The sequence below is a fragment of the Chiloscyllium plagiosum genome, unplaced genomic scaffold (genome assembly GCF_037043375.1).
Source record: "Chiloscyllium plagiosum isolate Xiang-an unplaced genomic scaffold, Cpla_swu_hap1 HiC_scaffold_19, whole genome shotgun sequence".
NCBI classification, from domain to species: Eukaryota; Metazoa; Chordata; class Chondrichthyes; order Orectolobiformes; family Hemiscylliidae; genus Chiloscyllium; species Chiloscyllium plagiosum.
The window spans coordinates 73,292,241-73,318,916 of NW_028270157.1; the positions used below are offsets into that span (position 1 = coordinate 73,292,241).

A 26,676-nucleotide genomic window follows, 5' to 3' on the forward strand; every position below is an offset into this window, starting at 1 on the left:
GGTTTAGGGTAATTAACTGGAGAACCTGGAATGGGGTTTGGGGTAATTAACTGGAGAACCAGGAAGGGGGTTCAGGATAATTAATGGGGGTACCAGTAAGGGGGTTTAGGGCAATTAACTGGAGTATCAGGAAGGGGGTTTACAGTATTTAACTGGAGTACCAGGAAGGAGGTACAGGGTAATTAACTGAAACACCAGGAAGGGATTTTGGGCAATTAACTGGAATACCAGGAAGGGGTTTACATTAATTAACGGGAATACCAGGAACGGGATCTAGGGTAATTAACTGGAGTACCAGGAATGGGGGTTTAGGATAATAAACTGGAGTACCAGGAAGTGGGATTCAGGGTAATTACCTGGAGTACCAGGAAGTGGGGTTTAGGGTAATAAACTGGAGTACCAGGAAGTGGGATTCAGGGTAATTACCTGGAGTACCGGGAAGTGGGGTTTAGGGTAATTAACTGGAGTACCAGGAAGTGGGTTTTGGGGAATTAACTGAAATAGCAGAAAGGGGGTACGGGCATTTAACTGGAAAAGCAGGAAGGGGATTCGGGTAATTAACTGGAGTACCAGGAAGGGTTTTAGGTTAAGTAACTGGTGTACCAGGAGGTGGGTTTTGGGAAATTAACTGGAGTACCAGGAAGGGGGTTTAGGATAATTAACTGGAGGTACCAGGAAGGGGTTTTGGGATATTTAACTGGAGTACCAGGGAGGGGTTTGGGGAATTACTTGGAGAACCAGGAAGGGGGTTTAGGGAAATTAACTGGAATACCAGGAAGGGGGTTTAGGAGAATTAACGGAAGTACCAGGAAGGGGGTTTAGGGAAATTAACTGGAATACCAGGAAGGGGGTTTAGGAGAATTAACGGAAGTACCAGGAAGGGGGTTTAGGGAAATTAACTGGAATACCAGGATGGGGGTTTAGGGGAATTAACGGGAGTACAAGGAGGGGTTTTAGGGGAATTACCTGGAGTACCAGGAAGGGGGTTTAGAGTATTTAACTGGAGTACCAGGAAGGGGGTTTAGGAAAATTAGCAGGAGTACCAGGAAGGGGGTTTAGGGGAATTAACAGGGATACCAGGAAGGGGGTTTAGGGGAATTAACTAGAGTACCAGGAAGGGGGTTTAGGGGAATTAATGGGAGTACCAGGAAGTGGGTTTAGGGGAATTAACGGGAGTACCTGGAAGGGGGTTTAGGGGAATTAATGGGAGTACCAGGAAGGGGGTTTAGGGGAATTAACTGGAGTACCAGGAAGGGGTTTAGGGAAATTAATGGGAGTACCAGGATGGGGGTTTAGGGGAATTAACTGGAGTACCAGGAAGGGGTTTAGGGAAATTAATGGGAGTACCAGGATGGGGGTTTAGGGGAATTAACTGGAGTACCAGGAAGGGGTTTTAGGGTAATTAACTATAGCAAGAAGGGGGCTTAGGATAATTAACTAGAGTACCAGGAAGGCGGTTTAGGGTAATTAATTGGAAAACCAGGAAGTGGATTAGGGAATTAACTGGAATAACAGGAAGGGGTTTAGGGCCATTAACTGGAGTAACAGGAACTGGGTTTAGGACAATTAAATGGGGTACCAGGAAGGGGGTTCAGGAGTTTAGGATAATTAACTAGAATACCATGAATGGGGTTTAGGGTAATTTACTGCAATATCAGGAAGGGGTTTAGGGTAATTAACTGGAGTACTAGGAAGGGGTTTACGGATCGACCTACGGGGTGTCTTTGGGAGGGAGGGTGTTGCTGAAAGGGTCTGTCCCTCATTTCGCAAACTGCGTCTCTATTCCCCGTTCCTCCGGGTTTGTGAGCTGCCGTGTAAAAGCTGGTTGTGCCGTGGCGGATACGAGGCGAGATTGTTGTGTTTGTTTGCCCCTTTGTGAGAGTGAAGGGAAGGCCTTCCTGTGTGTAGGTGCTGAGGAGCCAGCTTCCTCTGGATGTCCTGCCGGCCTGTGTTAAAGCGGTGCAGTGTCCCTGGATGCTGCAGCCGCCTTTCCGGGTTGCAGTTCCCCTTTAAGAGCCTGTCTTCCCCCCACCCCCCCCCTGTACCACCCGGCCCTTCTTTCCTCGGCTTGTCGCTGCTGGGAACCCACGTCAAAGGTCGCCTGGAGATTTGTGACCAACCATGAGATCGAGGAGCGTTTCGCTTTCCCTTCCCGGAAGGAGGAGTCTCGGTTCGGGATGTGATTCACAGGCGGAGGAGCCCGGCAGCCGGCAGCCGCTCGGAACAGCCTTCCCCCCGGCTCGATACTGACCCATCCTGCCCAGAGCCTCGCCCAGCTCCCAGGCTCTGCCGCCTCCCTTTCCCTGGGAAAGGGGGAGGAGGGAGAGAGACACACACACAAGGATAGAGAGAGGGAGAGAGGGTGGAGAGCAGGGAGAGGTGAATCTGCGGACCTTGTCAGACATGTCTGAAGCTCTCACTCAGAGACACATCAAGGTAAGCAGAAAGTTTAATGCTGCGCAGGGAGAAGTTGAAGTGCGCCCAGACTTTTAATCCACTTCCCTCTTGCAACCTGCAAAGTGTGGGAGCCTCGCCTCCTCATTTTTTTTTCTTGTTGTTGCAGATTTTCACTTAAGTTTTTTTTTTGCCAGTTCCACCGCGGTGTGTTGTGAAATTCCCCCACCTGGGTGTGAGTTTCAGGGCCCCCGGAGCGGTGGTGTGAGTCCCTCTCTCTCTCTTTCTCCCCCCCCCCCCCCCCCCCCCCCACCGGGCTGCGCTGACCCCGCTGCAAATTGTCGGGAGATTCCTCGGCGTCGCTCCCCGAGTGTGACTGTAACAATGGAGAGCCGGGAGCCCGGTTGTGCGGAGCTCGGGAATACAGGAACTTGCTGGCCGCGGCGGCAGAGCTGCACCCCCACTCCCCTCCACTTCCGCGAGAGCTCGCTGATCTAATTCTGAAGCACGTCCCCGGTCTCTGACAGGCCTCAGGCAAAGTCTCAACCGGGGGAGAGGGTGGAAGGACAAGCTCTCTCAACTCTTTGTTTACTTGTGCTGTTACTCAGGCACTTTTTAAGAGTGTGTGTGTGTGTGAGAGATGGGGGCTTCCCCAGACCCAGATCCGGGCCTCTGCTGCACACGGAGCTTCTGAACCGAGCAGCCAATTCTGTTGTTGTGCTGAGGGAGGGTTTCGCTGCATCTGGTTATTTGTTTCCAGGCCAGCCCGGAGGTCAGGCAGTGTGTGCCAACCTGCTCCTCAACTCGATGGCTGATCTGATCATCCTCAACTCCACTTTCCTGTCAGTTCACTATGATCTTTGATCTCCATTATTGATTAAAATCCCTGTACGTACGTAATGACCCAGCTTCGACATCGCTCTGCGATCCAGAATGCCATCCATTCACGATACTCCGTGGAGGAATTCCTCCTGCCTTCAGTGGGTGACCCTTTATTCTAAGGTTGAGCCCTGTGGTCCGAGACTGTTCCTCAAGAAACAACAACCTTTCTGCATCTACCCTGACCAGGCCACTAAGGATCTTCGGTGTTTCAAAAAGGTCACCTCTCATCCCTCTACATTTGAAACCCTCTACATTTGAAAGTACTCAACATCGTCTCCATACCTGGGATTAACCCCGTGAACCTCCAAAACCAGTATATCCTTCCTTAGATAAGGTGCCCAAAACTGTTCACCCTATTCCAGCTGTGATCTGACTCGTGCCTTGTATAGGTTTAGTAAAACATTCCTACTGTTATGCTCCATTCCCTTTGAAATAAAAGCCAACATTCCATTTGCCTTCACTAATGCCAGTGTGACTTGGCACAAGAGGTCAATATAGGCTGAACCAATGGGGAAAAAACCCACATTTAGCTCACAATCCCAGGTCCACAAATGAATTCAACAAGATGATTGTGCTTGACAAATCTTTGTTTACACGTGAAGATATGTTGTAGACATAGAGTTTGGGCCATTCTATGATAATGGAGCGATTAAAGCACTTTGTGACATTAGTTGGTGGGGGAGAGGGGTGGATTGATACGGACAATAGGAGATGAGATAGTTATTCCAAGTGGTTGGAAATTTATAGGGTCCCGCTGGGCTCACCTCTCATCACTGCAGATTACTTAACGTTTTTGATATTGAACCGGAAAGGGTGCCATTGAAATGTAAACCTGTGTCCAGTACAAATTGGTCTCAGCGAGTGCGATGTGATGGGTTTGGAGAGAAGGCCAGCAGTGATTATTGGTGACACACTGAATGAACTGCCAGAGGAAGTGGTGGAGGCTGGTACAATTGCTACAATTGTCCCATTTGGATGGGTATATGAATAGGAAGGGTTTGGAGGGATATGGGCCGGGTGCTGGCAGGTGGGACGAGATTGGTTTGGGATATCTGAACAGGTTGGACCGAAGGGTCTGTTTCCCTGCTGTACATCTGACTCCATAAAAGTTCGTCCTTGCAAAGAAGGGGTTATAAATAGTTTATCGCAGGAGATGTAGAATGGAAAAGTGAAAGAAGTGACCAGCCTTCATCTCCTGTAAGTTATTCCCTGGATCTGTTTAGAGGTTGTGATATTTAAAATGTGAACCAAAGCACATTTGGACATAACTCATTATTCTTGTCTACTGTGAATCGACTGTTTTTGAATCTGTCTTGGCTCTTTAATCATTTTCAACACTCCCAATATTATTTATATGTAATAAATAACCAATTCTTCCCCAACTCCCTTCATGTTTATATTCTTCACACCAGTGAACTGACAATGCTGGGAATACTCACTGACTTAGAAAATAACTCCCCCCCCCCACTTCTCTACAGAAGCTGCCTGACCTGGTGAGTATTTCCAGCATTTTCTGTTTTGACTTGTGATGCCCTACATCTGCAGTATTTTTCTTGTTTTAAGCTGGTTTTCGGATCCGCTATGTGGGCTCACCTAACTAATTGACACCAACTCGAGAGGTTGCTTCCCCTCACTGGACTCCAGGACCAGAGGCACCATCCTCAGAATAAAGGGTGGCAATTTAAGACTGAGATAAGAAATTTTTTTTGAGGATTGTGTGTCTTTGGGACTTCCTGCTACACAGAGCTGTGGACACAGATTTCTGAGAATCTTGATCAGCAGGGAAATGAGGGTTACAGTTAGTGGGTTAATGGTTGAAAATGTGTTGCTGGAAAAACGCAGCAGGTCACGCAGCATCCAAGGAGCAGGAGAATCGGCGTTTCGGGCATGAGCCCTTCTTCAGGAATTTTTTTTATTGACTGAAGAAGGGCTCATGCCCAAAACGTTGATTCTCCTGCTCCTTTGATGCTGCCTGACCTGCTGTGTTTTTCCAGCAATGCATTTTCAGCTCTGATCTCCAGCATCTGCAGTCCTCTCTTTCTCCTAGGGTTAATGGTTGAATCTGAAACTGTCAACTTCAGAATTACATTGGAGAGATAGATCAAGGGAAAAGTGCTGTGGGAATTTGGGAGGTCTAGTTAATCAGGACTCCTGACTGGAGGGTAAATGATGATGCACTACTTGTGCGGAATAGGCAGCACTGGGGACAGTTGTTGAGAGTACTGGAGAAATGGCACAAAGGCAATGAGGAGTGAACTGGCACAGTGTGAGATAGTAAAGCTGCTCTGGACTGAGTTCTTGTTTCACCTTTGTGTTTTTGGCCGGTAGATTGAGGCAAGGGAGACATCAATCTTCAGCCACCAACTTGCCCAGTCACCCCCATAATACAGGATGTGGTCAATCTATATTTACTGTAAATCAGTAATGAATGATCATTTTGGATTGTCATTTAAGCTGCTTAATATATACATGTATCACATGGATGGCGAGGGCAGACAGGTGACAGTGGGTTTGCCGTGAAGTGTGGGTTGATGAAGCTCTGTGAGTATGGGTTGGTGGGAGCAGTTCATGGTTCAGACCCTGTAAAAGACAGCGCCTCTATACACCCAGCATCTGTCAGCCCAGCGCTCAGCTCAATGCAAACGCAAATGCAAACGCATGTGACACCCTAGTCAAAACTCAGCTCCACCATGCAAAATCTGCCACCGACAGCTGCTCTGTTTCCTGGACACTCAACATTGGTTGCTCCATCTCGGTTTAGCTTACAGTTCAAACAAGGGAAATTTTCTTGGGGTGTTGGGAGGACAGACCTGTCCCCACCAGTAGTGTACCACAGTGTTATACAGTGACGACCTGTCCTCAACGGTACTGTACCCCAGTGTTATACAGAGACCGACCTGTACCCCAGTGTTATACAGGGACAGACCTGCCCACACCAGTACTGTACCCCAGTGTTATACATGGACAGACCTGTCCCCGCCTGTACTGTACCCCAGTGTTATACAGGTCCCCGCCTGTACTGTACCCCAGTGTTATACAGGGACAGACCTGTCCACACCAGTACTGTACCCCAGTGTTATACAGGGACAGACCTGTCCCCACCAGTACTGTACCCCAGTGTTATACAGTGACAGACCTGTCCCCGCCTATACTGTACCCCAGTGTTATACAGTGACAGACATGTCCCCGCCTATACTGTACCCCAGTGTGATACAGTGACAGACCTCTCCCCACTGGTACTGTACCCCAGTGTGATACAGTGACAGACCTGTCCCCACTGGTACTGTACCCCAGTGTTATACAGTGACAGACCTGTCCCCCCCGGTACTGTACCCCAGTGTTATACAGAGACAGACCTGTCCCCACCGGTACTGTGCCCCAGTGTGATACACTGACAGACCTGTCCCCACCGGTACTGTACCCCAGTGTGATACACTGACAGACCTGTCCCCACCGGTACAGTTCCCCAGTGTTATACAGGGACAGACCTGTCCCCACCGGTACTGTACCCCAGTGTTATACAGTGACAGACCTGTCCCCACCGGTACTGTACCCCAGTGTTATACAGGGACAGACCTGTCCCCACTGGTACTGTACCCCAGTGTTATACACTGACAGACCTGTCCCCACTGGTACTGTACCCCAGTGTTATACAGGGACAGACCTGTCCCCACTGGTACTGTACCCCAGTGTTATACACTGACAGACCTGTCCCCACCGGTACTGTACCCCAGTGTGATACAGTGACGGACCTGTCCCCACCGGTACTGTACCCCAGTGTGATACAGTGACAGACCTGTCCCCACCGGTACTGTACCCCAGTGTGATACAGTGACAGACCTGTCCCCACCGGTACTGTACCCCAGTGTGATACAGTGACAGACCTGTCCCCACCGGTACTGTACCCCAGTGTGATACAGTGACAGACCTGTCCCCACCGGTACTGTACCCCAGTGTGATACAGTGACAGACCTGTCCCCACCGGTACTGTACCCCAGTGTGATACAGTGACAGACCTGTCCCCACCGGTACTGTACCCCAGTGTGATACAGTGACAGACCTGTCCCCACCAGTACTGTACCCCAGTGTTATACAGAGACAGACCTGTCCCCACCGGTACTGTACCCCAGTGTTATACAGTGACAGACCTGTCCCCCACCGGTACTGTACCCCAGTGTTATACAGTGACAGACCTGTCCCCACCGGTACTGTACCCCAGTGTGATACAGTGACAGACCTGTCCCCACCGGTACTGTACCCCAGTGTTATACAGTGACAGACCTGTCCCCACCGGTACTGTACCCCAGTGTTATACAGTGACAGACCTGTCCCCACCGGTACTGTACCCCAGTGTTATGCAGGGACAGACCTGTCCCCACCGGTACTGTACCCCAGTGTTATACAGTGACAGACCTGTCCCCACCGGTACTGTACCCCAGTGTGATACACTGACAGACCTGTCCCCACCGGTACTGTACCCCAGTGTTATACAGGGACAGACCTGTCCCCACCGGTACTGTACCCCAGTGTTATACAGTGACAGACCTGTCCCCCACCGGTACTGTACCCCAGTGTTATACAGTGACAGACCTGTCCCCACCGGTACTGTACCCCAGTGTTATACAGGGACAGACCTGTCCCCACCGGTACTGTACCCCAGTGTGATACAGTGACAGACCTGTCCCCACCGGTACTGTACCCCAGTGTTATACAGAGACAGACCTGTCCCCACCGGTACTGTACCCCAGTGTTATACAGAGACAGACCTGTCCCCACCGGTACTGTACCCCAGTGTTATACAGAGACAGACCTGTCCCCACCGGTACTGTACCCCAGTGTTATACAGTGACAGACCTGTCCCCCACCGGTACTGTACCCCAGTGTGATACAGTGACAGACCTGTCCCCACCGGTACTGTACCCCAGTGTTATACACGGACAGACCTGTCCCCACCGGTACTGTACCCCAGTGTTATACAGTGACAGACCTGTCCCCACCGGTACTGTACCCCAGTGTGATACACTGACAGACCTGTCCCCACCGGTACTGTACCCCAGTGTTATACAGGGACAGACCTGTCCCCGCCGGTACTGTACCCCAGTGTGATACAGTGACAGACCTGTCTGCACAAGTACTGCTTTTCACATGAATATTTGGGAAATGTATAACTCCGTGTGCATGTTGTGTGTGATGGCATGGCTGTTGGGCCCTTCTGCAGGGTGATTAATCTATTCTTAACCTGTTTTGTCCTGGTAGTCTGGGGACTGTTGGGACTTGTTTCATTGTTTTGCGTGGGTGGGGGTGGCGGAAGAGGAGCTGGTGAGCAGTGGGTAAGTGTGTAGGGTGGTTGATGTATTGACTGGAGTTGATGTTCTGATGGTGATGGGATTTGGAATTGGAGTGGTGTGTAATGGGTTGGTGTGACCAATCTGGCAAAAGGCAGAGAGGGAGGGCTAGGTGGGCACAGTTGATGTTGTCAGGCAGAGAATGAGGGGCAAAGGCCCCCAGTTGATTGATGGTGTCGGGTTGTGTCTGTTTCCTTACAGCAGGAGAGAAACGCCTACACCCCCCCAGTCAGCCCAGTGCCAGCGTTCAGCAGCACCGTTCACGGGAGTGTGTCTCAGGGCAGACGCATGGAGGATGGAACCTATGCCCTACCCAATCACCTCCGTAAGTAACCTTTGCTTTGGAGACCGTAATCTCTTGGTCGATCCTGACCTGGAGAGTGGTGTTGAGAGATAATCCTTCCTTTCATCTTCAAAAGATCACAAAACCACCTCGTACAGCCTGACACTACAGTCCATCAGTTACCCTCCCGCTTCTGCACTCCCCCCACCCCTGGCCCCAGAGACAGGACCATGCCAGTGCATGAAGCTTGCATGTTCCAGGCTTAGACTGGAGATATTACAAGCAAGATGCTGGCTCTTGTCCTCTCTCACTACTCTCTGCCTTCTTAATCCCTCGCTCCAACCTGAACAGCACATCCTCTCACTCTTGTCCCCCCGGCCCTCACTGCCACCAGCCTTGCACTGCTGAACCTGTATCCTCTCCTGACCCTGCCCCCAATTCGCGCCCCTTCTCTCCCCCCCCCACCTACCTCTGACTGACATTCGTCCCTGCCCTCTCTGACCCGTGCATCCCCAGTCCCGTCGTGACAGTTGGGGTGCCACCACTTTGACCCATGGGGGCAGCAGCCATTTGACTCATTGCCGGTATTCTGACCCTGGGCAGCACTACTTTAGGTCTCAGCTGTCATCACCATGTCCTCTCTGACCCTCAGCATCATGTTCCCCTACCCTCTGTCTGTCCATCGCGGGTCTGTGTGTGAGAAATGGTGAAGAGTTTGATGGATTATGGGATGTGAGGGTCATGGCATGTTTCTGTAGGTGGGCTGTGGGATGGCTTATGGGTAGTCAGGGTGCAGTCTCTTTCTGAAGGTGAGTTATGGGATGTTGGGATTCTGGGAGTGGCTGAAGGTGGGTTATAGGATGCTGCCTCTTTCTGAAGGTAGCTTATGAGGTGTTGAGATTGTGGCTCTGAAGGCTGTCTGTGTTTTGACCAGGCCTGCAGCCTATGTTCTGGAGTCGGTTGGACGTGGCTCAGTGGCTGAAATGGGCAGAGCAGGAATATTCTCTGCGGCCAATGGAGAGTGAGATGTTTGAGATGAACGGGAAGGCTCTGTGCCTGCTGACTAAAGAGGATTTTCGATATCGGTGCCCGCACTCAGGTAACACGTTTGGGGAACAGAGTTTGGGGAAATTGAAAAGCCCATTGTGTTGTGGAAGGGGCCTAGTAGAGACAGTGGTGAGGGATAGGGACTAACCTTTATCTGGGAGCCTGAGGTGGAGAGAGTGGGAGGGCGGATGTTTGTTTGGGTGCAGAGCCTCATGTGAAATATCTGCCCACATCTCCATCTGAAATTAGAGATCCCTACTTTTGAAAGTGTACCCCTCATTCTCATCTCTCCCACAAGGGAAACCATCCTTTCAGCAGCCATGTATTTTGCCCATTCTTCTAATCTGTCTATATCCCGTTACAAACTCCTTATGTTCTCTCAGCAACTAGTTTCAATTTGTGGGTCCTTAGCAACTTTAGTAACTATATCCTTATTCTCTTCCTCCAAGTCACTGAAATAAACTGTAAGGCAGTGTTGCTGATATTGGCAACGTGTGCTCATCGGGGAATGCACAGTTCCAAGCATTGACATCGTCACTTTGACCTCGCATGTGACAGTGTACCCAAATGCATTACTACACAACAGCAAGGAAGCACCCACAATTCTGAGCTGAGTTTCACTGATGGGGAGAGGGGATGGGAGGGGGAGTGAGAAGGAAGAGGGCCCAGAAGCTGGGGGTGTTACCTGAGAGGCTGTCTCCTCCTCTCTCTCCCTTCCGCCCTCCACCTCCTGGATGTCTCCACCTCCATGTCCTCCTCCTCCCCCCCCCCCCCCCCCCCCCCCCATTCAGCCATTGCCCTTAAGTCCTCACCTGGATCCTGATGTGTCCACTCATCCCAATCCTTTTTCCGTACCCCAGGCCATGTCCCCCTGGAACCTGTGTGCGTAGTTTGGAATGGTCAGTGAGCACCATGATCCCTATGCACTTCTTGCCAACCTGAAAATGCTCCCTTTGTACCTCCTAGTAGTTCTCCTATAATGCCGCAGTTGCATTCCTTTGCAACGATGTGTTACAGAAAATCATGCAACAGAAATAATGGGGCCTATTGGAAAAACAGCGTTAGGAGAAACACCAAAGATACGAGTAAAAATTGAAACCAAAATAGTAGTTAGCCTAACACAAACTATACCACAGTCTCAGGGAATGTTGACTTGTTGTATGGTAACATTTTGTGCAATTCATCAGAACCTTCAACTGATTACTCTTGATTGGGACCTATCCTTGCTGGCTGTCGTCCGATGGTAACACTGCACAAGACAGGTCCCAGAATGAATCTGCCTTGATAGATCAAGAAATCTTAAAACTAACACTTAGCGAAAGAAATTGTCAAATTTCTCAGAGGGTTTAACATTGTGATGCTTGGGACATTTATCGCCTTGGAGGAGAAGGTGAGGACTGCAGATGCTGGAGATCAGAGCCTCCTGAAGAAGGGCTCATGCCCGAAACATCTATCGCCTTATTTTACAAACACTGCCTGATTTATTACCCCTCCCACTGCAGTGTCCCTCTCTCTCATTCTAGCTCCATCATACCAAGTGCTATTTCCAAAACAACTCACCACTTCCTGGATATCCCAAATTGACCAACATCCATGGTGCAGCATCATCTTTAAAATGATACTGTGCACCCAGACAGTCAGTCTGGAGGTGCCCTGCATGGTTCCTAACGTTGGCCCTGGACGTGGCAGACAATGGAAAATTGGTACCTGCCTTTGTGGGCAGTGACATGGAGATACTGCTGATTGGGATGGGGTGAGGCAGAGGCAAGATAGAGTCATAGTCATAGAGATGTACAGCTTGGAAACAGACCCTTCGGTCCAACCCGTCCATGCCGGCCAGATATCCCAACCCAAACTAGTCCCACCTGCCAAAACCTGGCCCATATCCCTCCAAACCCTTCCTATTCATATACCCATCCAGATGCGGATGTCCTATTCTCCCAGGCCAACAGAGGACGCCATTCTACTGGAACCACACCAATCTGGAACAGGGTTACCATCCAGGCCAGTGCAATCTCTTCCATCTGAAGGAATGCACAGAATGTAGGAAGAAGATCAATGACCTTCTCCACTCTGCCAGTGAAAGTGCCACCATCTTCTCATTGATACCTCACACTCACTCTATGTCTGCTGTACCCACTATTCCCTCCAACATCTTCCCCACTCATATTCATCCTCACTAACATCTGAACCTGAATAACCCTTAATGTCTTCTGCACACCCTAATCACCCCTCTCAGGGCAACTCCACACTTGCACCAGAAGTAAGTGTGACCCCTATCTTTCTCTCCCGCAGAATTCCCTGGCTCTGACCATCCTGAGCAGCTGACTGACCAAGCCCAAGCCCCTCTACTTTGCAGTTGGTTACCATAGTGATTAGTCACTGAAACAGATCCACAGGAGTCCACAGATATTCTTTAACATCTAAACATATTTTTAAAATAAAGACAAAAAAAACTTCTAACACAAACAACAAAGCCAAGTTTCAAACCGCTCCTGAACACTGTCCTTTTACTATTAGTCAATTCCAGTGAAATGTCACTCCAATCTCAACTCTTTTTTTTTAAGTTTTTAAATTAACATATTGCTCCCTGCTTCTTGTCCGCTGGCTGTAGATATATTTTAACGATGCTTTCCAAGTCAACTAGCACAAACATTTCACAATATCTTTCACGAAGATCTTCATGAGAAAGTGCACACACTGACTGATGATGTGATACTGAGGCTGAGTCCAGTCTTCTGTGCACACTCACACCCAGCGCCAGGATGAGAATTGTGTAACAGTGAACAAGAGTTCGCTTAATTTAAAAAGTTGTCAATTCACAAGTCACATTACAGACAAATTGCACTTAATAAGCACATGTTATAGGAGAATTAGCTGTATTGTCAGTTTGCTGTGAGCCAAAGACTACTCGTGTTGACATTTGTCTTGTACATTCTGAGCTCTCAAGGTGCAGTCATTTTGTCCAAAGCCAAATTCATCGCATTCATGTTCTCCTTGCTGCTGACGTCCTGAAAGGACTCTTAATAAATCAGTCAAGCATGATTTCCCTTTATCCCAAACATGTTGACTCCACTATAATGTTTGAAAGTTGTTATAACTTTTGAGATGTTCTGTTATTACCTCATGAAGAATGGATTGTAGTGTTTTCCCTCTGACAGAGGTGGATTGTAGTTTCCTGCCCCCTCTCTCTCTCTCTCCTTGAATATTGGTGTCGCATGAGAAAACTTCCAACTTGCTGGGACCTTTCCAGGATTTGGGAAGTTTTGGCACATGAAAACCAGTGCATTCAGTATCTCATTGGCCACTCCCTACTTAGGCTAAATCCAGAATTCAGCTGGGACTTGCTTGATGTGGTCAAGGGTTGCTGGACTCTGTCCCTCACCTTCTCTCCCCTCCAATCCCGTCCAACTCCTCCTTGGTTTCCCAAATCACTTACCATATGGTGTCCTCTCCCTCTTCTCTGCTGTAATATCAAATGGCTCTGTGTCTTATTTTATGATGTTCTCGTGATGTTGCTATTTTAAGGCTGCAAATTAAATTCGGGTTGTTTTTGATGCTTTCTTGCTGCCTTCTCAGGAGATGTCCTCTACGAGCTACTGCACCACATTCTGAAGCAGAGGGAGTCCCCGGTCTGGTACCCCCCGTTCCTGCAGCCGGCCAGTACTACACACAACCCAGCTGACATCATGCTGCACAATCCCCTGGAAGGTGAGTGCTTGCTGCCTCCAGTCACTCCAAGGTTCAGGCTGAATGGCTGGCCCTAGCTGGGTGACTGGAGTCTGACAACCATTTTGAAACAGGGCCTAGCCTCACTCTTAACTTTATTCTCCCAGCAACAGGAGAGCTGTCAACAATCACATGGAAACCAGGAATCAGGAAGAAATGGATTTACAGCCTAGGAGCTCAGTTATTATCTCCAGGATAGATTCTCAGGAACCCTCACTCGGTGGGGCAGGCGAGAGAGAGAGGGAATGGTTCGTTGGCCCAGCCTGGGGAGAATGTGAATGAACTGAGACAATTGTGTTTGAGGGAGAGTGACTAATGCAGGGAGCCGGTGAGGCAGAGGCGAGGAGGGATAAAAAACATGAGGAAACAACTGCAAAGAAGTGAATATATGAACAGGAGGAGGCATTCTACACTTGAGCCTGCTCTGCCATTCAGTATGATCCCGGTTAATTATTCAACTGTATTCTCTATTCCTGCTTATTCCCTTAGCCCTAAGAACTCTATCAACTGTAACACCTTGAAAATATTGAATAATTTGGCCTCAACCACTTTCTGTAGCAGAAAATTCCACAGGTTCACCACACTGTGGGGTGAAGAAATTTCTCATCTCAGTCCTTAGTGGTCTATCCTATTACTGTTAGAGAGTGACCCTTGGTTCCAGATTCTATGTCATTGGGGACAGCCGGCATTTATTCTGTCTAGTCCTGTTAGAATTTGACAGGTCTCAGTGATATTTTTAGTAGAAGCCCAGTGTGTGATTACTCTTTATGTAATTTTAACTTTGAGTTCCAATTATGATTACAATAATTCTGTGCTGCACGTCTTCCTGTGAGGCTTAGACTTGCTCCCAGAATATTGAATTAATAAAGCATACCTTGCATTCTTGTTGTCTAGCTATAAAGACCAGCAACCACTAACCTTTTTTGATTTGTTTCAGTGTTTGTTTGTGATATTTTTTAATTTTACCTGAAGCTCCAAGTATTTTTTTGAAGGTGCCCTTGTTTCTAGCTATCATTTCAAAAGTGCCCTGTTCTGTTTTAGCCCAGTGAGTGATCATACGTGTGCCTGCATTAAAATCTGTTTGCCATGGTTGTGTTCATACATGTGATATCTTTGTCATTTGACACTATCTTTTCCACCCTTTTACAACGTCTCACCACCAAATGTATAAATCCGACTTCCCATCCTACTTAAGTTGTTAGGAAAGGCAATGAATAATTGAGACCCCAGCACAGGTCCTTGAGGTGCACCACTAACTGGTTAGAACAGCTGACTATCAGCTTTACTCTGCACTCTGCTGTGTAGTTAGTTTCCTAACCAGTTCATTAATTTATAAACTGCATCGTTAACATGTTCTATGGAGGGATTTTTGTCAAGTACCATCTACAAATCTGAACGTTTATAAATATTCCATGGATATTCTCAAAGCCAGCCCTTTGAAAAATTCTGTTGCATTTGTCAGGCACAACCTGCTTTCCTCCATGCTGGTTCTCTCTGGCTTGCTGAACATTTCGAGTTGCTCTGTCACATAACATCTTTTCTGATGGGCAGTGTCAGAGGCTGACAATCCTGGTTTCCGTCTGTCACATTGCTGATATTGGTGAAGTGACGAGCAATTGTCCAAAGATGGGTTAGGTGGATTGGCCATGTGAAGTTGCCCTGTGGTGTTCAGGGATGTGTAGGCTAGGTGGGTTAACTATGGTAAGTATGGAATTATGGGAATATTCAGTGGGTCAGTACAGACTGAATTGGCTGAATAGCCTGTATCAACACTGTGTAGGGATTCTAAAAATTGTCATGATCCAACTGATGGTAACATTGGACAGATCAGATCCCAGATTCTGTATCATTTATAAAGTTAATTTTTGTAATCTGGTTAACATGATGGTCTGTCACTGAAAATAGTCATATGATGCTGCCAATATATTTTTAAATTAAAGAACATTAATTATATAAAATGCTATTCATGTGTATAACAACTTAACGTAAACATCCAAAAAGAAGTGTTTTCCAACAATATCGTTTGAAGACATTCAGCTCCAGAAGAGTACTTTCATTTTACAACTTCTTGCTCAATTAAGTTTCTGCACAATCACCAAGTTAGTTTTCTCTGTCCACCCCAAATACTCTGAAATACAGATTTACTCACAAACTCTTTCTGAAGGAGAAGTCCTTTTTACTGCTGAGACACCTTTCCAACTCTGACAGCCTGAAGAGTTCTGCAAACTAGATTCCCCATACTGATGCTGATTTGTTGTCTGTTCTGCTGAACACAACCGGCTAGTGGCATTGATCATGTCTGTGGATCATAAAACTCAACTTTGTAAATATTCAGGAACTAACTCCCCAGGTAACTTAAGATGCACTTTTTTTTCTTTAAGAAATGACTGACTTTGGTTCACTGTCCCAAATGACTTTCTGATCTTTTCTTTAAACAAAAAAAGTCACTTTCACAGAACTGAAAACTGAAATCCAATTTTCCTCCACTTTTAAATCCAAGTTCCAAATAATAAAAATTATACGATAACCTTTCTTCTCTCAGACTATAGGAATGGTTCTTGACCTTGGTAAAATAGCGCATCTAGAATGTTTTCCCCCCACTTCATTTCAACTGTGGGATTTATCACAGAATCTTGCTATTTATTCCTCCCTTTACTGTAACTTTGTTTTAGTCAAATTCGGTGAGTTCTTGCCTCAGTTTAACATGCCACATTCTTTCTGTACTGTATAGAGTTCAACATGTCCGCCATTTTCTGATGGGGCTTGGGCTGTATCAATTGGGCTTGCACTCACTGGAATTTAAAGACTGAGGGGAGGGGGTCTCAGAAAATCCTAAAGTGACTGGACAGGATAGATGTGGAAAGAATGTTCCTGATGTTGGGGAGTTCCAGAACTAGGCTAGGCAGTCTAAGTTTGTGCGAAGATTTGGTGCTCATTGCTGTGGTTCTGTTTGCCGAGCTGGAAGTTTTTGTTGCAAACGTTTCGTCCCCTGGCTAGGCGACATCATCAGTGCTTGGGAGCCTCCTGCGAATTGCTTCTTTGATGTTTCCTCCGGTGTTTATAGTGGTCTGTCCCTGTCACTTCCGGTTGTCAGTTTCAGCTGTCCGCTGTAGTGGTTGGTATATTGGGTCCAGGTCGATGTGTTTGTTGATGGAGTTTGTGGATGAGTGCCATGCCTCTAGGAATTCCCTGGATGTTCTCTGTCTGGCTAGCCCTATGATAGTAGTGTTGTCCCAGTCGAATTCATGTTGCTTGTTGTCTGCGTGTGTGGCTACTAAGGATAGCTGGTCGTGTTGTTTCGTGGCTAGTTGATGTTCATGTATGCGGATTGTTAGCTGCCTTCCTGTTTGTCCTATATAGTGTTTTGTGCAGTCCTTGCATGGTATTTTGTACACTACATTACTTTTGCTCATGTTGGGTATCGGGTCCTTCGTTCTGGTGAGTTGTTGTCTGAGCGTGGCTGTTGGTTTGTGTGCTGTTATAAGTCCTAAGGGTCGCAGTAGTCTGGCTGTCAGTTCTGAGATGCTCCTGATGTATGGTAATGTGGCTAGTCCTTTTGGTTGTGGTATGTCCTCGTTCCGTGGTCTTTCTCTTAGACATCTGTTGATGAAGTTGCGCGGATATCTGTTTTTGTCGAATACCTTGTATAGGTGTTCCTCTTCTTTTTGCAGTTCTGGTGTACTGCAGTGTGTTGTGGCCCTTTTGAATAGTGTCCTAGGACTCCTAATGGGACTCCATTACTAGGGGGTCATGGGTTCAAGGTGAGAGGGGAAAAGTTTCAGGGAGATATGTGTGGAAAGTGGGTGGTGAGTGCCTGGATTGCGTTGCCAGTGGAGGTGGTAGGGGTGAGAACAATAGTGTGATTTCAGATGTATCTAGACAGATTTGTGAATGGGCAGGGAGCAGAGGGATACAGATCCTTAGAAAATAGGCGACATTTAGATGGAGGATCTGGATCGGTGTAGGCTTGGGCCTGCTCCTGTGCTGTAATTTTCTTTGTTCTTTGGGTAAGCCATTCAGGACTGAGATGAGGACGAATTTCTTCACTCAGTTGTGAACTTGTGAACACAGGAAGCTGTTGGGGTCGGTTTGTTAGATATATTCAAGAGGGAGCTGAACTAGACTTTGTGGCTAAAGGGGTCAAGGGGTATGGAGAGAAAGCGGAACTGGAGGTTAAATGGCCTATTCCTGCACTTGCCTTCCATATTTCTGTGTTATTGGCCACGATCCTATTGTTAGATTTTAAGCGGCCCTGGGCTACTCTTGTTGATTTAAATTCCTTATTCTCTGTGGAGTATGGGAGGAGGCTATTTAGCTCCATGCTATCTGACAACAAACAATTCCACCTAATTGTATTTTTCGGGTCCTGGTTTATAGGTTTGGATCAGCACCTGACTTACAAAACTATAAATCCAGAAGCACTTCCTCAAAGTGATGAGGGTGTCTGCCTCTAATTCAATGAGTTCCAGATCCTTGTTACTATCTGGCTGAAAGCCTTGAACCCCATTGAACCTTTACCTCTTGCCCTCTGATTATGGGCCCTTTGGGCGAGGATAGATCCTTCCAATCTGCTCTGTTTGTATTTCTCATAATTTATTTCACTTCAATTAAATCTCTCTTCAGTCTTCTCTGATCTGAGGTAAACTGCCTGAGCTTATGCAATCTTCCATCTTTCCTAAATTCTCCAGTTTCCCCAGCATCCTTGTAAAAGACCTCTTTAATGCAATCACATTTTTCTTCTCGAGTGGGCACCAGTACAGTGTGCATTTTTCTAGCTGTGCCCTAACTGTGATCTAGCACAACTTCCCCATCCTTTTATACACTGTATTGACTAATCAAGACAATTAGCCCAGCTGCTTGCTTAACCACTCTATTCAGCTGCCCATCCACCTTCAGGGCTTTGTCAACATGAAATCCAAAGTCACATTTGTTCCCCTGTACCTCCCAGTACCCTCCTATTTATTCCCCATTTCCTTGCCTTGTTACCCTTCCCCCAAATGCATTTCCTCACTCTCTCTTCCAGCCTGGACTCCATGTTGCTGCTGTTCTGTCCATCTGATCGCTTTCTCCTTCATTATTAGCCACACTGTCAATCTTTGTATCACTTGAAACAACCTCAATGTTCCTCCTACATTCAAGTCCCAGTCACTGATATAAACCCCGAACTGCAAGGGACTTTGTAGGAAGACCTGTGGCACCAATAGGAAACAATCGTGTTATTTGTTTTAGAGGCAATCAAACCACCAGGGGTTTGGTCAGATTAGATTGGAGTGACAGGATTGAGAACCCGAGAGCACTGATTAAAGATGAACGTAGGGATAAGCGTTCTCTCTGTGAGTACTTAGTGTCAGGAAGGTGCTGCTGAGTGAGAGCTGGAGGCAGGGTCAATTGCAATGATTATGTGCAGAGAAAAGATATTGTTGGATTATGGAAACATGTGAGGGAGGGAGATGAGGTGCTTGAGTCGCCAGGGAGATGACTGACTGCGTGACTTCTTGCTGTGCCATTCCCAGTCACACTCCCATCGCACATCGTCCTCTGCTTCCAGTGGCTGAGCCAATTTTGTCAGATTGCTCTGGATCCCTTCATGTAACTTCCTGATTGCCCTCTTCCTGATCTCCCTGTCCCTGAGGTAAAATGTCAGGGATACAGAGATAAGGAATTGCATTGAGTGAGATGGCAAACAGGCAGGTTTGAACCAAGCAGTGTAGACACCCCATGCTGTCCGTGTCCTGGGAGCGTTTGATGGGAACGGGGTCGAGAGAACTTTACATTCTGTTTACTTCCAGTTTAATGAAAGAGTAGAAAGGAGCAAGAGATTGTGATGAAGGCTTGTTGTGATAGAGGCACCATTTCTCCTGATGGAATGGGCAAGTATAATAAAGAAAAAAATCAGCACAGGAGCTGAATGTCTCTCATTTGTAATCCGAAATGGAGGAAGGAAAAAGACAGGACTGATCAAAGAAGGCAGGAATGAGAAAGAAGAGGCAAAAAAAAAGAAATCTGGTGAGTTTATATGTTGAGATTACATGATGGGAAGGAGGGAGGGATATGTCGGTGAGAGAGAGAACAGCAGGAATAAAGGCATAATTATTCACTATAGGAATTTTAAAGACAGATTTTCTGGCTTGGTATGTATTTAAATCCGAGGTGGGGGGAGAATCTAATTCCAGGAAATGATCAGGGAGATTTGGAAAATGGAGGGGTAGCAGAACATCCAGGGGCCAACATGCTCTGTAAAATTGTTCTCATTGTAAAGCAGGAGGAAAGGTTCAAGTCCCATGCAGACCCATGAGAAAGGGCTTGTTTCAATCAGATAAAATTAAAGCTAACTCAGACTAACTCGGGGAAAAATGAACAAGACATACAGTGGGGAAGGTTCAAAGAGTACAGGATTCCGATTAAAAACTAGACACATTCCCACAAGGAATGCTGAATGAGTAGAATTTATAGAGAGAAATTAAACTCTGGCATGAGGTGACTTGTAAAGGTAAGAGTAAGTGTATGACAGAGAGAAAAGCTTCCTCTTTCCCCAGTACTGGTGCCAGTTCCCTATTAATCAAAACACATTTCTCCATACCAAACTACTGATCTTATTTATGCAATGTTAGTTTGTTTGTGCCTCTAGTAGTAATCCAGAGATTATTACTCTATGGTTCAACTTTCTAACTTAGCCTGAAACTGCTAGTAGTCTCACAACAGAACCTCTTTCCTGGTCTTGTCGATGGTGTTGGTGCCCCACTTGGACCCTGTCTATTCCCCTCCACTGTGGAGGAGCTGTCTTTAATCAGACAACTTCCAGGGCCTGCACTCTGCAGGAATGAACCTCAAATTTTATTGTTCCCTTCCACTAGACTTCTTTCAGCTCTCTTAGCTTGAGTTGCCCCTGCACGATGGTGCTGTGATCAGTTTGCTCATCTTCCCCCTGCACTCCTGCTCCTATCCACCCCTCCTGCAAGATCGTTGAACCTTACTGGATATTGCATCAGCTTTCTGTTGTTGTTCTCTCAACCCTGATGCTTACCTCTCTTACAGTCACATCCCTGACCCTGACCATAGGCATGTGATGGAATACTCCAACAGTTCTCCTGAAGTGTGATATCATCCAAGATGAAGCAGCTCACTTGATTGGCACTTTGCCCATAAGCATTAACTCCCTCCATACTATCCACAAGATGTACTACAGAGATTCACCAAAGATCCTTTGACAGCACCTTACAAATCGATGACCACTTCCATCAAGAAGGGCAAGAGTAGCAGATGCATGGGAACACCACCATCCTCAAATTTTCCTCCAAGCTACTCACCATCCACATTTGGAAATATATCACCATTCCTTCACTGTTGCTGGGTCAAAATCCTGGAATTGCCGTCCTAAGCACATCTACCTATAGCAGGTGGGCTGCAGTGGTTCAAATGGGGGAAAACTAGGGGGAGCAGTCTGAGGATAAGGGATAGGCCATTTCAGATGAAGATGAAGAGTACTTTCTTCATTCAAAAGGTGAGGAGTCCTTGGAATATGCAATTTTTTTATCTTAAAGTTGTGGAAACTCGAATCATTGAATAACTTCCAGATAGACATTGACAGGTTTCTGGAAATTAATGATGTGAAAAGGATTTAGAGATATTATGGGAAAGTGGCATTGAGGAACTGATCAGTTATGATCCAGATGAATGGAAGAATAGGCTCGATGGACTGAATGGCATACTCCTGGCATAAGGCAATTAACCAGCACCTTCAAGGCCATTTAGAGATGGGGAATGAATACAGGCCTACCAGTGACGGCCACATCCCACGAATGAATGAATAAATGTATAATACTGGAGTTCTGTGAGCGAGTTAAATAGTTTGTTAGATACATTTTATATAATGCTAATATCTCCCCAGTTCCAGTTCAAGTGCTGCCACAATCTGGAGGGGAAACAAACTGAAACTCACTGCCTTTGAGGTGAAGCTGTCATACCTCCCTGTCTCTGCTTCCTACTTCAGACAACACCTTTTTGAAAAGGCCCTCGTGGTCTTGAGCTGCTTCCTTTGTGTCAATTGCTTTGTGCATCTCTGAACACTAGCTCAGTCTGGACTCTGATTTCCAGCATCTGCAGTCCTCACTTTTATCTAGTCAAATTCCAGTGAGCTGAGTCCATCACTGTAGCTTAGGGAATCCGGTCAAACTAGGCACCCAATTAACTCTCTGCAGTTTTGTTCAGTCTTGGGCTTGTTTCGTACTGAAGCAAGGGAACATTGCTCTATTAACGTTTATATATCATCACTCTCACTCTCACTCACTCTCACTCACTCTCACTCACTCTCACTCACTCTCACTCACTCTCACTCACTCTCACTCACTCTCACTCACTCTCACTCACTCTCACTCACTCTCACTCACTCTCACTCACTCTCACTCACTCTCACTCACTCTCACTCACTCTCACTCACTCACTCTCACTCTCACTCACTCACTCTCACTCTCACTCTCACTCACTCTCACTCACACTCACTCTCACTCTCACTCACTCACACTCACTCACACTCACTCACACTCACTCACACTCACTCACACTCACACTCACACTCACACTCACTCACTCACTCACTCGCCTCACTCCCTCGCCCACTCACTCACTCTCACTCACTCACTCACTCACTCACTCACTCACTCACTCACTCACTCACTCACTCACTCACTCACTCACTCACTCACTCACTCACTCACTCACTCACTCACTCACTCACTCACTCACTCACTCACTCACTCACTCACTCACTCCCTCGCCTCACTCACTCACTCACTCCCTCGCCTCACTCACTCACTCACTCCCTCGCCTCACTCACCTCACCCACACGCGTGCGCACACACACACCTCTATCTACACCCAGGCTCTCTTCTCTTTCCCCCCCACCTCCCCCCCCCTCCCCCCCCCACCCCGTGCCCTCACTGCCCCCTCCCCTTTACTCTCTTGCTAGCCCTCCTTCCCTTCACCACCACCTCACCACCCCATTCCCTTGCTGCCCCCTCCCATCTGCACCTCGCCAGCCCCTCCTTACCCACCAACCCTCTTGTCCTTAGGCTAATATTGTCCATACCCATCAATCATAAATCCCACTCTTCCCTCATCTCCTCTAGGTCCCTCCCTTGAGCCCTAGCCATTCATCATCCCCCTCCCTCATTCTCGCACCTACCCTTTTCCCTGAGTATCTCCAAACCCTCGCCTAGCCTCTCTCCTCTTGTGGGTTATGATGCTCTCCAGGGATTGTTGGCAGAGCTGGGTTGGGGTTCTTGGGCTATAACCAGGTGTGCCTCTTGCCCCATGCCAATGTTGACCATCTCTTTCCTGCCACAGACTTACTGCACAGAAATGCCCGGCCCTCGGAGCTGGCGAGCCATCGGAATCTGCCTTCACTGGCGCCACTCCAGAGATTGGTCCGGTCTCCAGCTGGTGCCCAGCGACACTCTTCCCCAGAAGCAGAGCTGGAAATCCCGCAGAGCCTTGCTCCAGCATGTGAGAGGAACCCGAGCCCCAACTCGCAGGCAGAGAATACGCACAGCTCCTCGCCAGACATTGAGCAAAGACTGTCCATCTCACCTGTGGATGAGAACCACTGCCCATCGGGCAATGACAACATGCTGCCAGCTCCCAGGAGAAATCATTCACCTGCTATGGACACCTCCCGAGTTATCCAGTTAATCTCCAACTCCATGATGAACCCGGCAATGGTCTCCAGCCGACAGCCCACAGATATCACCTCGAGGATGGCCAACCGGAACTCTCTCAAGGAGCGGCCTCTGAACTTATCCCGGGAAGAGCTGTTATACCGTAACCATGTGATGGTGCCCATATCAGCCCCAGAGGAGCCTGTGACCACACCCATAGGCAGAATTGCAGGTAGGATGCCACACAGCTGCTCTCTAACCAGCTGAGGACAGTCGCTGAAGGGAAAGAGGGAGGGAGGAGGGGGAGATTGTACTCCTGAGCTTTACCCACCAGAATTCAACCCTGGCAACAGAGTGGGGGTTTTCACCCTGCCATCCTACCGCGAACCAAAGTCTGAGAATTCAGCCCCCAAACGTGGGGCTGGGAGGGTGGGCAGTGAGTTCACACCTCATTCCTCCCCAAAATACTGGCAGCAGAAACAATGTTCCCTGGCACTTTGAGGATCTCTCTGCAGATTTTGCTGTGAAATCTTCGGCTATTCTGCTGCCAGTGACACAGAAGGAGCTGAGTCCCATCAGACTATCCTCCTGCAGAGAGTGGCGATGTTCCCTCTGTGTTCTGTCTCTTCCTGCTCCTCCATGTTGCTTTTCACATAGCAAAATCCCACAGGGTGAAGATTATCCCTCTCAGATGTGATCGGCAGGCAGGACAGTGGGGTGCCCCTGTGTCTGTGACGTCCACTGGGGTGCCCCCCCCCCCACGGTGTCCGTGAGACCCTATGCTTGTCTGGGGAGCAGACCTAGGGATTAAGTTTGGTATCCTGTCTGAGTTGGGGGGTATGAACATACTGTTCCAGTTCTGAACAGGGCATGCTAACCACTCTGCCCCAGCTCAGTCAGGAGGTGATGCCCTGTGAGATTCTGGAAGCTGATTGGTTAAATGTTACAGGTCAGTAATATTTCTCTGGCTGTCCCCTTAGACTGCCGGCTCCTCTGGGACTACGTTTACCAGTTGCTTTCAGACAGCAGGTATGAAGCTTTCATCCGATGGGAGGACCATGAGTCCAAAGTTTTCCGAATTGTGGATCCGAATGGCCTGGCCCGGTTGTGGGGTAACCACAAGGTAAGGGCGTTGCTTTGTGCTCTTTTGGGACAGATCCAGGGAGGAGTGGGCCCTACTGTCATCAGCTCCACCCCGCCTCCCCCGATGACAACCTGAGCCTGAATGTACCCCAACAGTTCATGAATCGAACCAACTGGGCTCTTCAGGGAGGCTTCAGGATAAAACTGAACAATGTTTGAAACCGTCTGATGGGAAGACAGGGAGGCAAGGGGAGGCACAGCGAGCTGGGAGTTTGATCTTGAAGGGCTGTGACTGGGAACTGACAGACTGCCTTTCCAACACTGCCTGTGACATCTCCCACCATAAAACATCAAGGATTGCTTCCAAGGCAGTCACTGTGGAGTTGCCCCCTCCTCCCTTTTACCTTCTCCATCACTACCTGCACATTCCTAATCTGAGTAAATTCTCTCTCTCAAACTGCAGGTGTTTCTGCCAGGGGTTAACCATTGCTGTTCTTTTGGAGGTAGTGCAGAGGGGGAATGGGTGCTATGTAGAACATCCCCTAATCACAGATCCTCCCTGCTCTCATTTTCCAGTACTTTTTCAGAAATGGCAAATGTCACTAGCTTTGCCTCCAACTTCCATCCTTCTCTCTTCTTTGCCTTCATCTCGGGCTCATTCTTTCTCCTCCTTGACATCTTTGTTTCCATTTCTGGGGATAGTGTATCCATGCCAAACTGTCAGAGCCCCTGGAGTACCATTCCTCACATTCTGCTTCCTGTAAAGACTCCATTCCATTCTCCATTCGGATAATTTTCCTTTCTCCTCAAATGAAGACTGCCCTGTCGTGATTGAGAAGGAGCTTAACTGTGTGTGCTGCCTTTCGTTCACTTCCTTTTTCTCCCAGAGCTATCGGAATGTTCCTCTCATTCTCCCCCTCTGGCCTAACGGCCTCTGGATCCAGTACATGAGCCTCTGTCATTGCTGGCCCCATCACATTTCTTAAGGCCTTTGTCATTCCTTCAGCAACAGCCTGGTTTTCCCCCCCCCACCCCCCCGGCCCTTCATTGTCTGTGGCACCTTCCCATACCAGCACGGAAGTAGAACTTGTCCCTCCATCTCCCCTCATTCCTACCCAAATCCCAACCCCTCCTTCCAGGCCAATTAGTGATCAGGTTGACTGCATTCATTGTCCAAGATGTCTATATTGACTCAGTCTACATTAGGGAGGTCTGCCACGGTCTGGGATTGCAATCCACTTGTACACTGGGCAGACCTACCACAGGCTGAGACTGTGATCTACTCTACACTAAGGAGATCTAACACAGTCTGGGATTGTGGTCTGCTGAACATTGGGAGTCTAAAGTAGATAGTGCTGAGATCTACTTTTTACTTTGGAGATCTAAGACAGGCTGAGCGATTGTGATTTCTAAACTGGGGAGATCTAACACAGGCTGAGAGACTGTGATCTACTGTACACTGGGGAGATCTAACACAGGCTGAGAGACTGTGATCTACTGTACACTGGGGAGATCTAACACAGGCTGTGAGACTATGAAGCCACATTAGACTTGGTACTAGGTAATGAGCCCGGCCAGGTGTTAGACTTGGAAGTGGGTGAGCACTTTGGTGATAGCGATCACAATTCTGTTATGTTTACTTTAGTGATAGAAAGGGATAGGTGTATACCACTGGGCAAGAGTTACAGCTGGGGGAAAGGCAATTACGATGCGATTAGGCAAGATTTAGGAAGCAAAGGAAACTGCAGGGGATGGGCACATTAGAAATGTGGAGCTTATTCAAGGAAAAGCTCCTGAGTGTCCTAGATAAGTATGTACCTGTCAGGCAGGGAGGAAGCTGTAGACCGCGGGAGCCGTGGTTTATGAAGGAAGTGGAATCTCTGTTCAAGAGGAAGAAGAAGGCTTATGTTAGGATGAGATGTGAAGGCTCAGTTAGGGCACTTGAGGATTACAAGGTAGCCAGGAAAGACCTAAAGAGAGAGCTCAGAAGAGCCAGGAGGAGATATGAGAAGTTGTTGGCAGATAGGATCAGGGTAAACCCTAAGGCTTTCTATAGTTATTTAAGGAATAAAAGAATGACGAGAATAAGATTAGGGCCAATCAAGGATAGTAGTGGGAAGTTGTGTGTGGAGTCAGAGGAGATAGGGGAAGCGCTAAATGAATATTTTTCAACAGTATTCGCTCTAGAAAATGACAATGTTGTCGAGGAGAATACTGAGATACAGCCTACTAGACTAGGTGGGATTGAGGTTCACAAGGA

General features: G+C 47.8%; 1 protein-coding gene across 2 annotated transcripts in view; it reads left to right on the plus strand.

Annotated features, from left to right (window-relative positions):
* Positions 1-2,053: 2,053 nt before the first annotated feature.
* Positions 2,054-26,676, plus strand: part of etv6 (ETS variant transcription factor 6) — a 31,013-nt gene continuing 6,390 nt past the window's right edge. The window contains exons 1-6 of one of the 2 annotated variants that reach the window (XM_087997533.1): positions 2,054-2,436; positions 8,823-8,946; positions 9,839-10,003; positions 13,531-13,662; positions 23,023-23,565; positions 24,314-24,456. In XM_087997533.1, coding sequence (XP_087853659.1) covers positions 2,404-2,436; positions 8,823-8,946; positions 9,839-10,003; positions 13,531-13,662; positions 23,023-23,565; positions 24,314-24,456 — 1,140 coding nt within the window. In that variant the 5' untranslated portion in view covers positions 2,054-2,403. The remainder of the gene's footprint in view (positions 2,437-8,822; positions 8,947-9,838; positions 10,004-13,530; positions 13,663-23,022; positions 23,566-24,313; positions 24,457-26,676) is intronic. The other variant, XM_087997534.1, reaches the window with a different exon arrangement.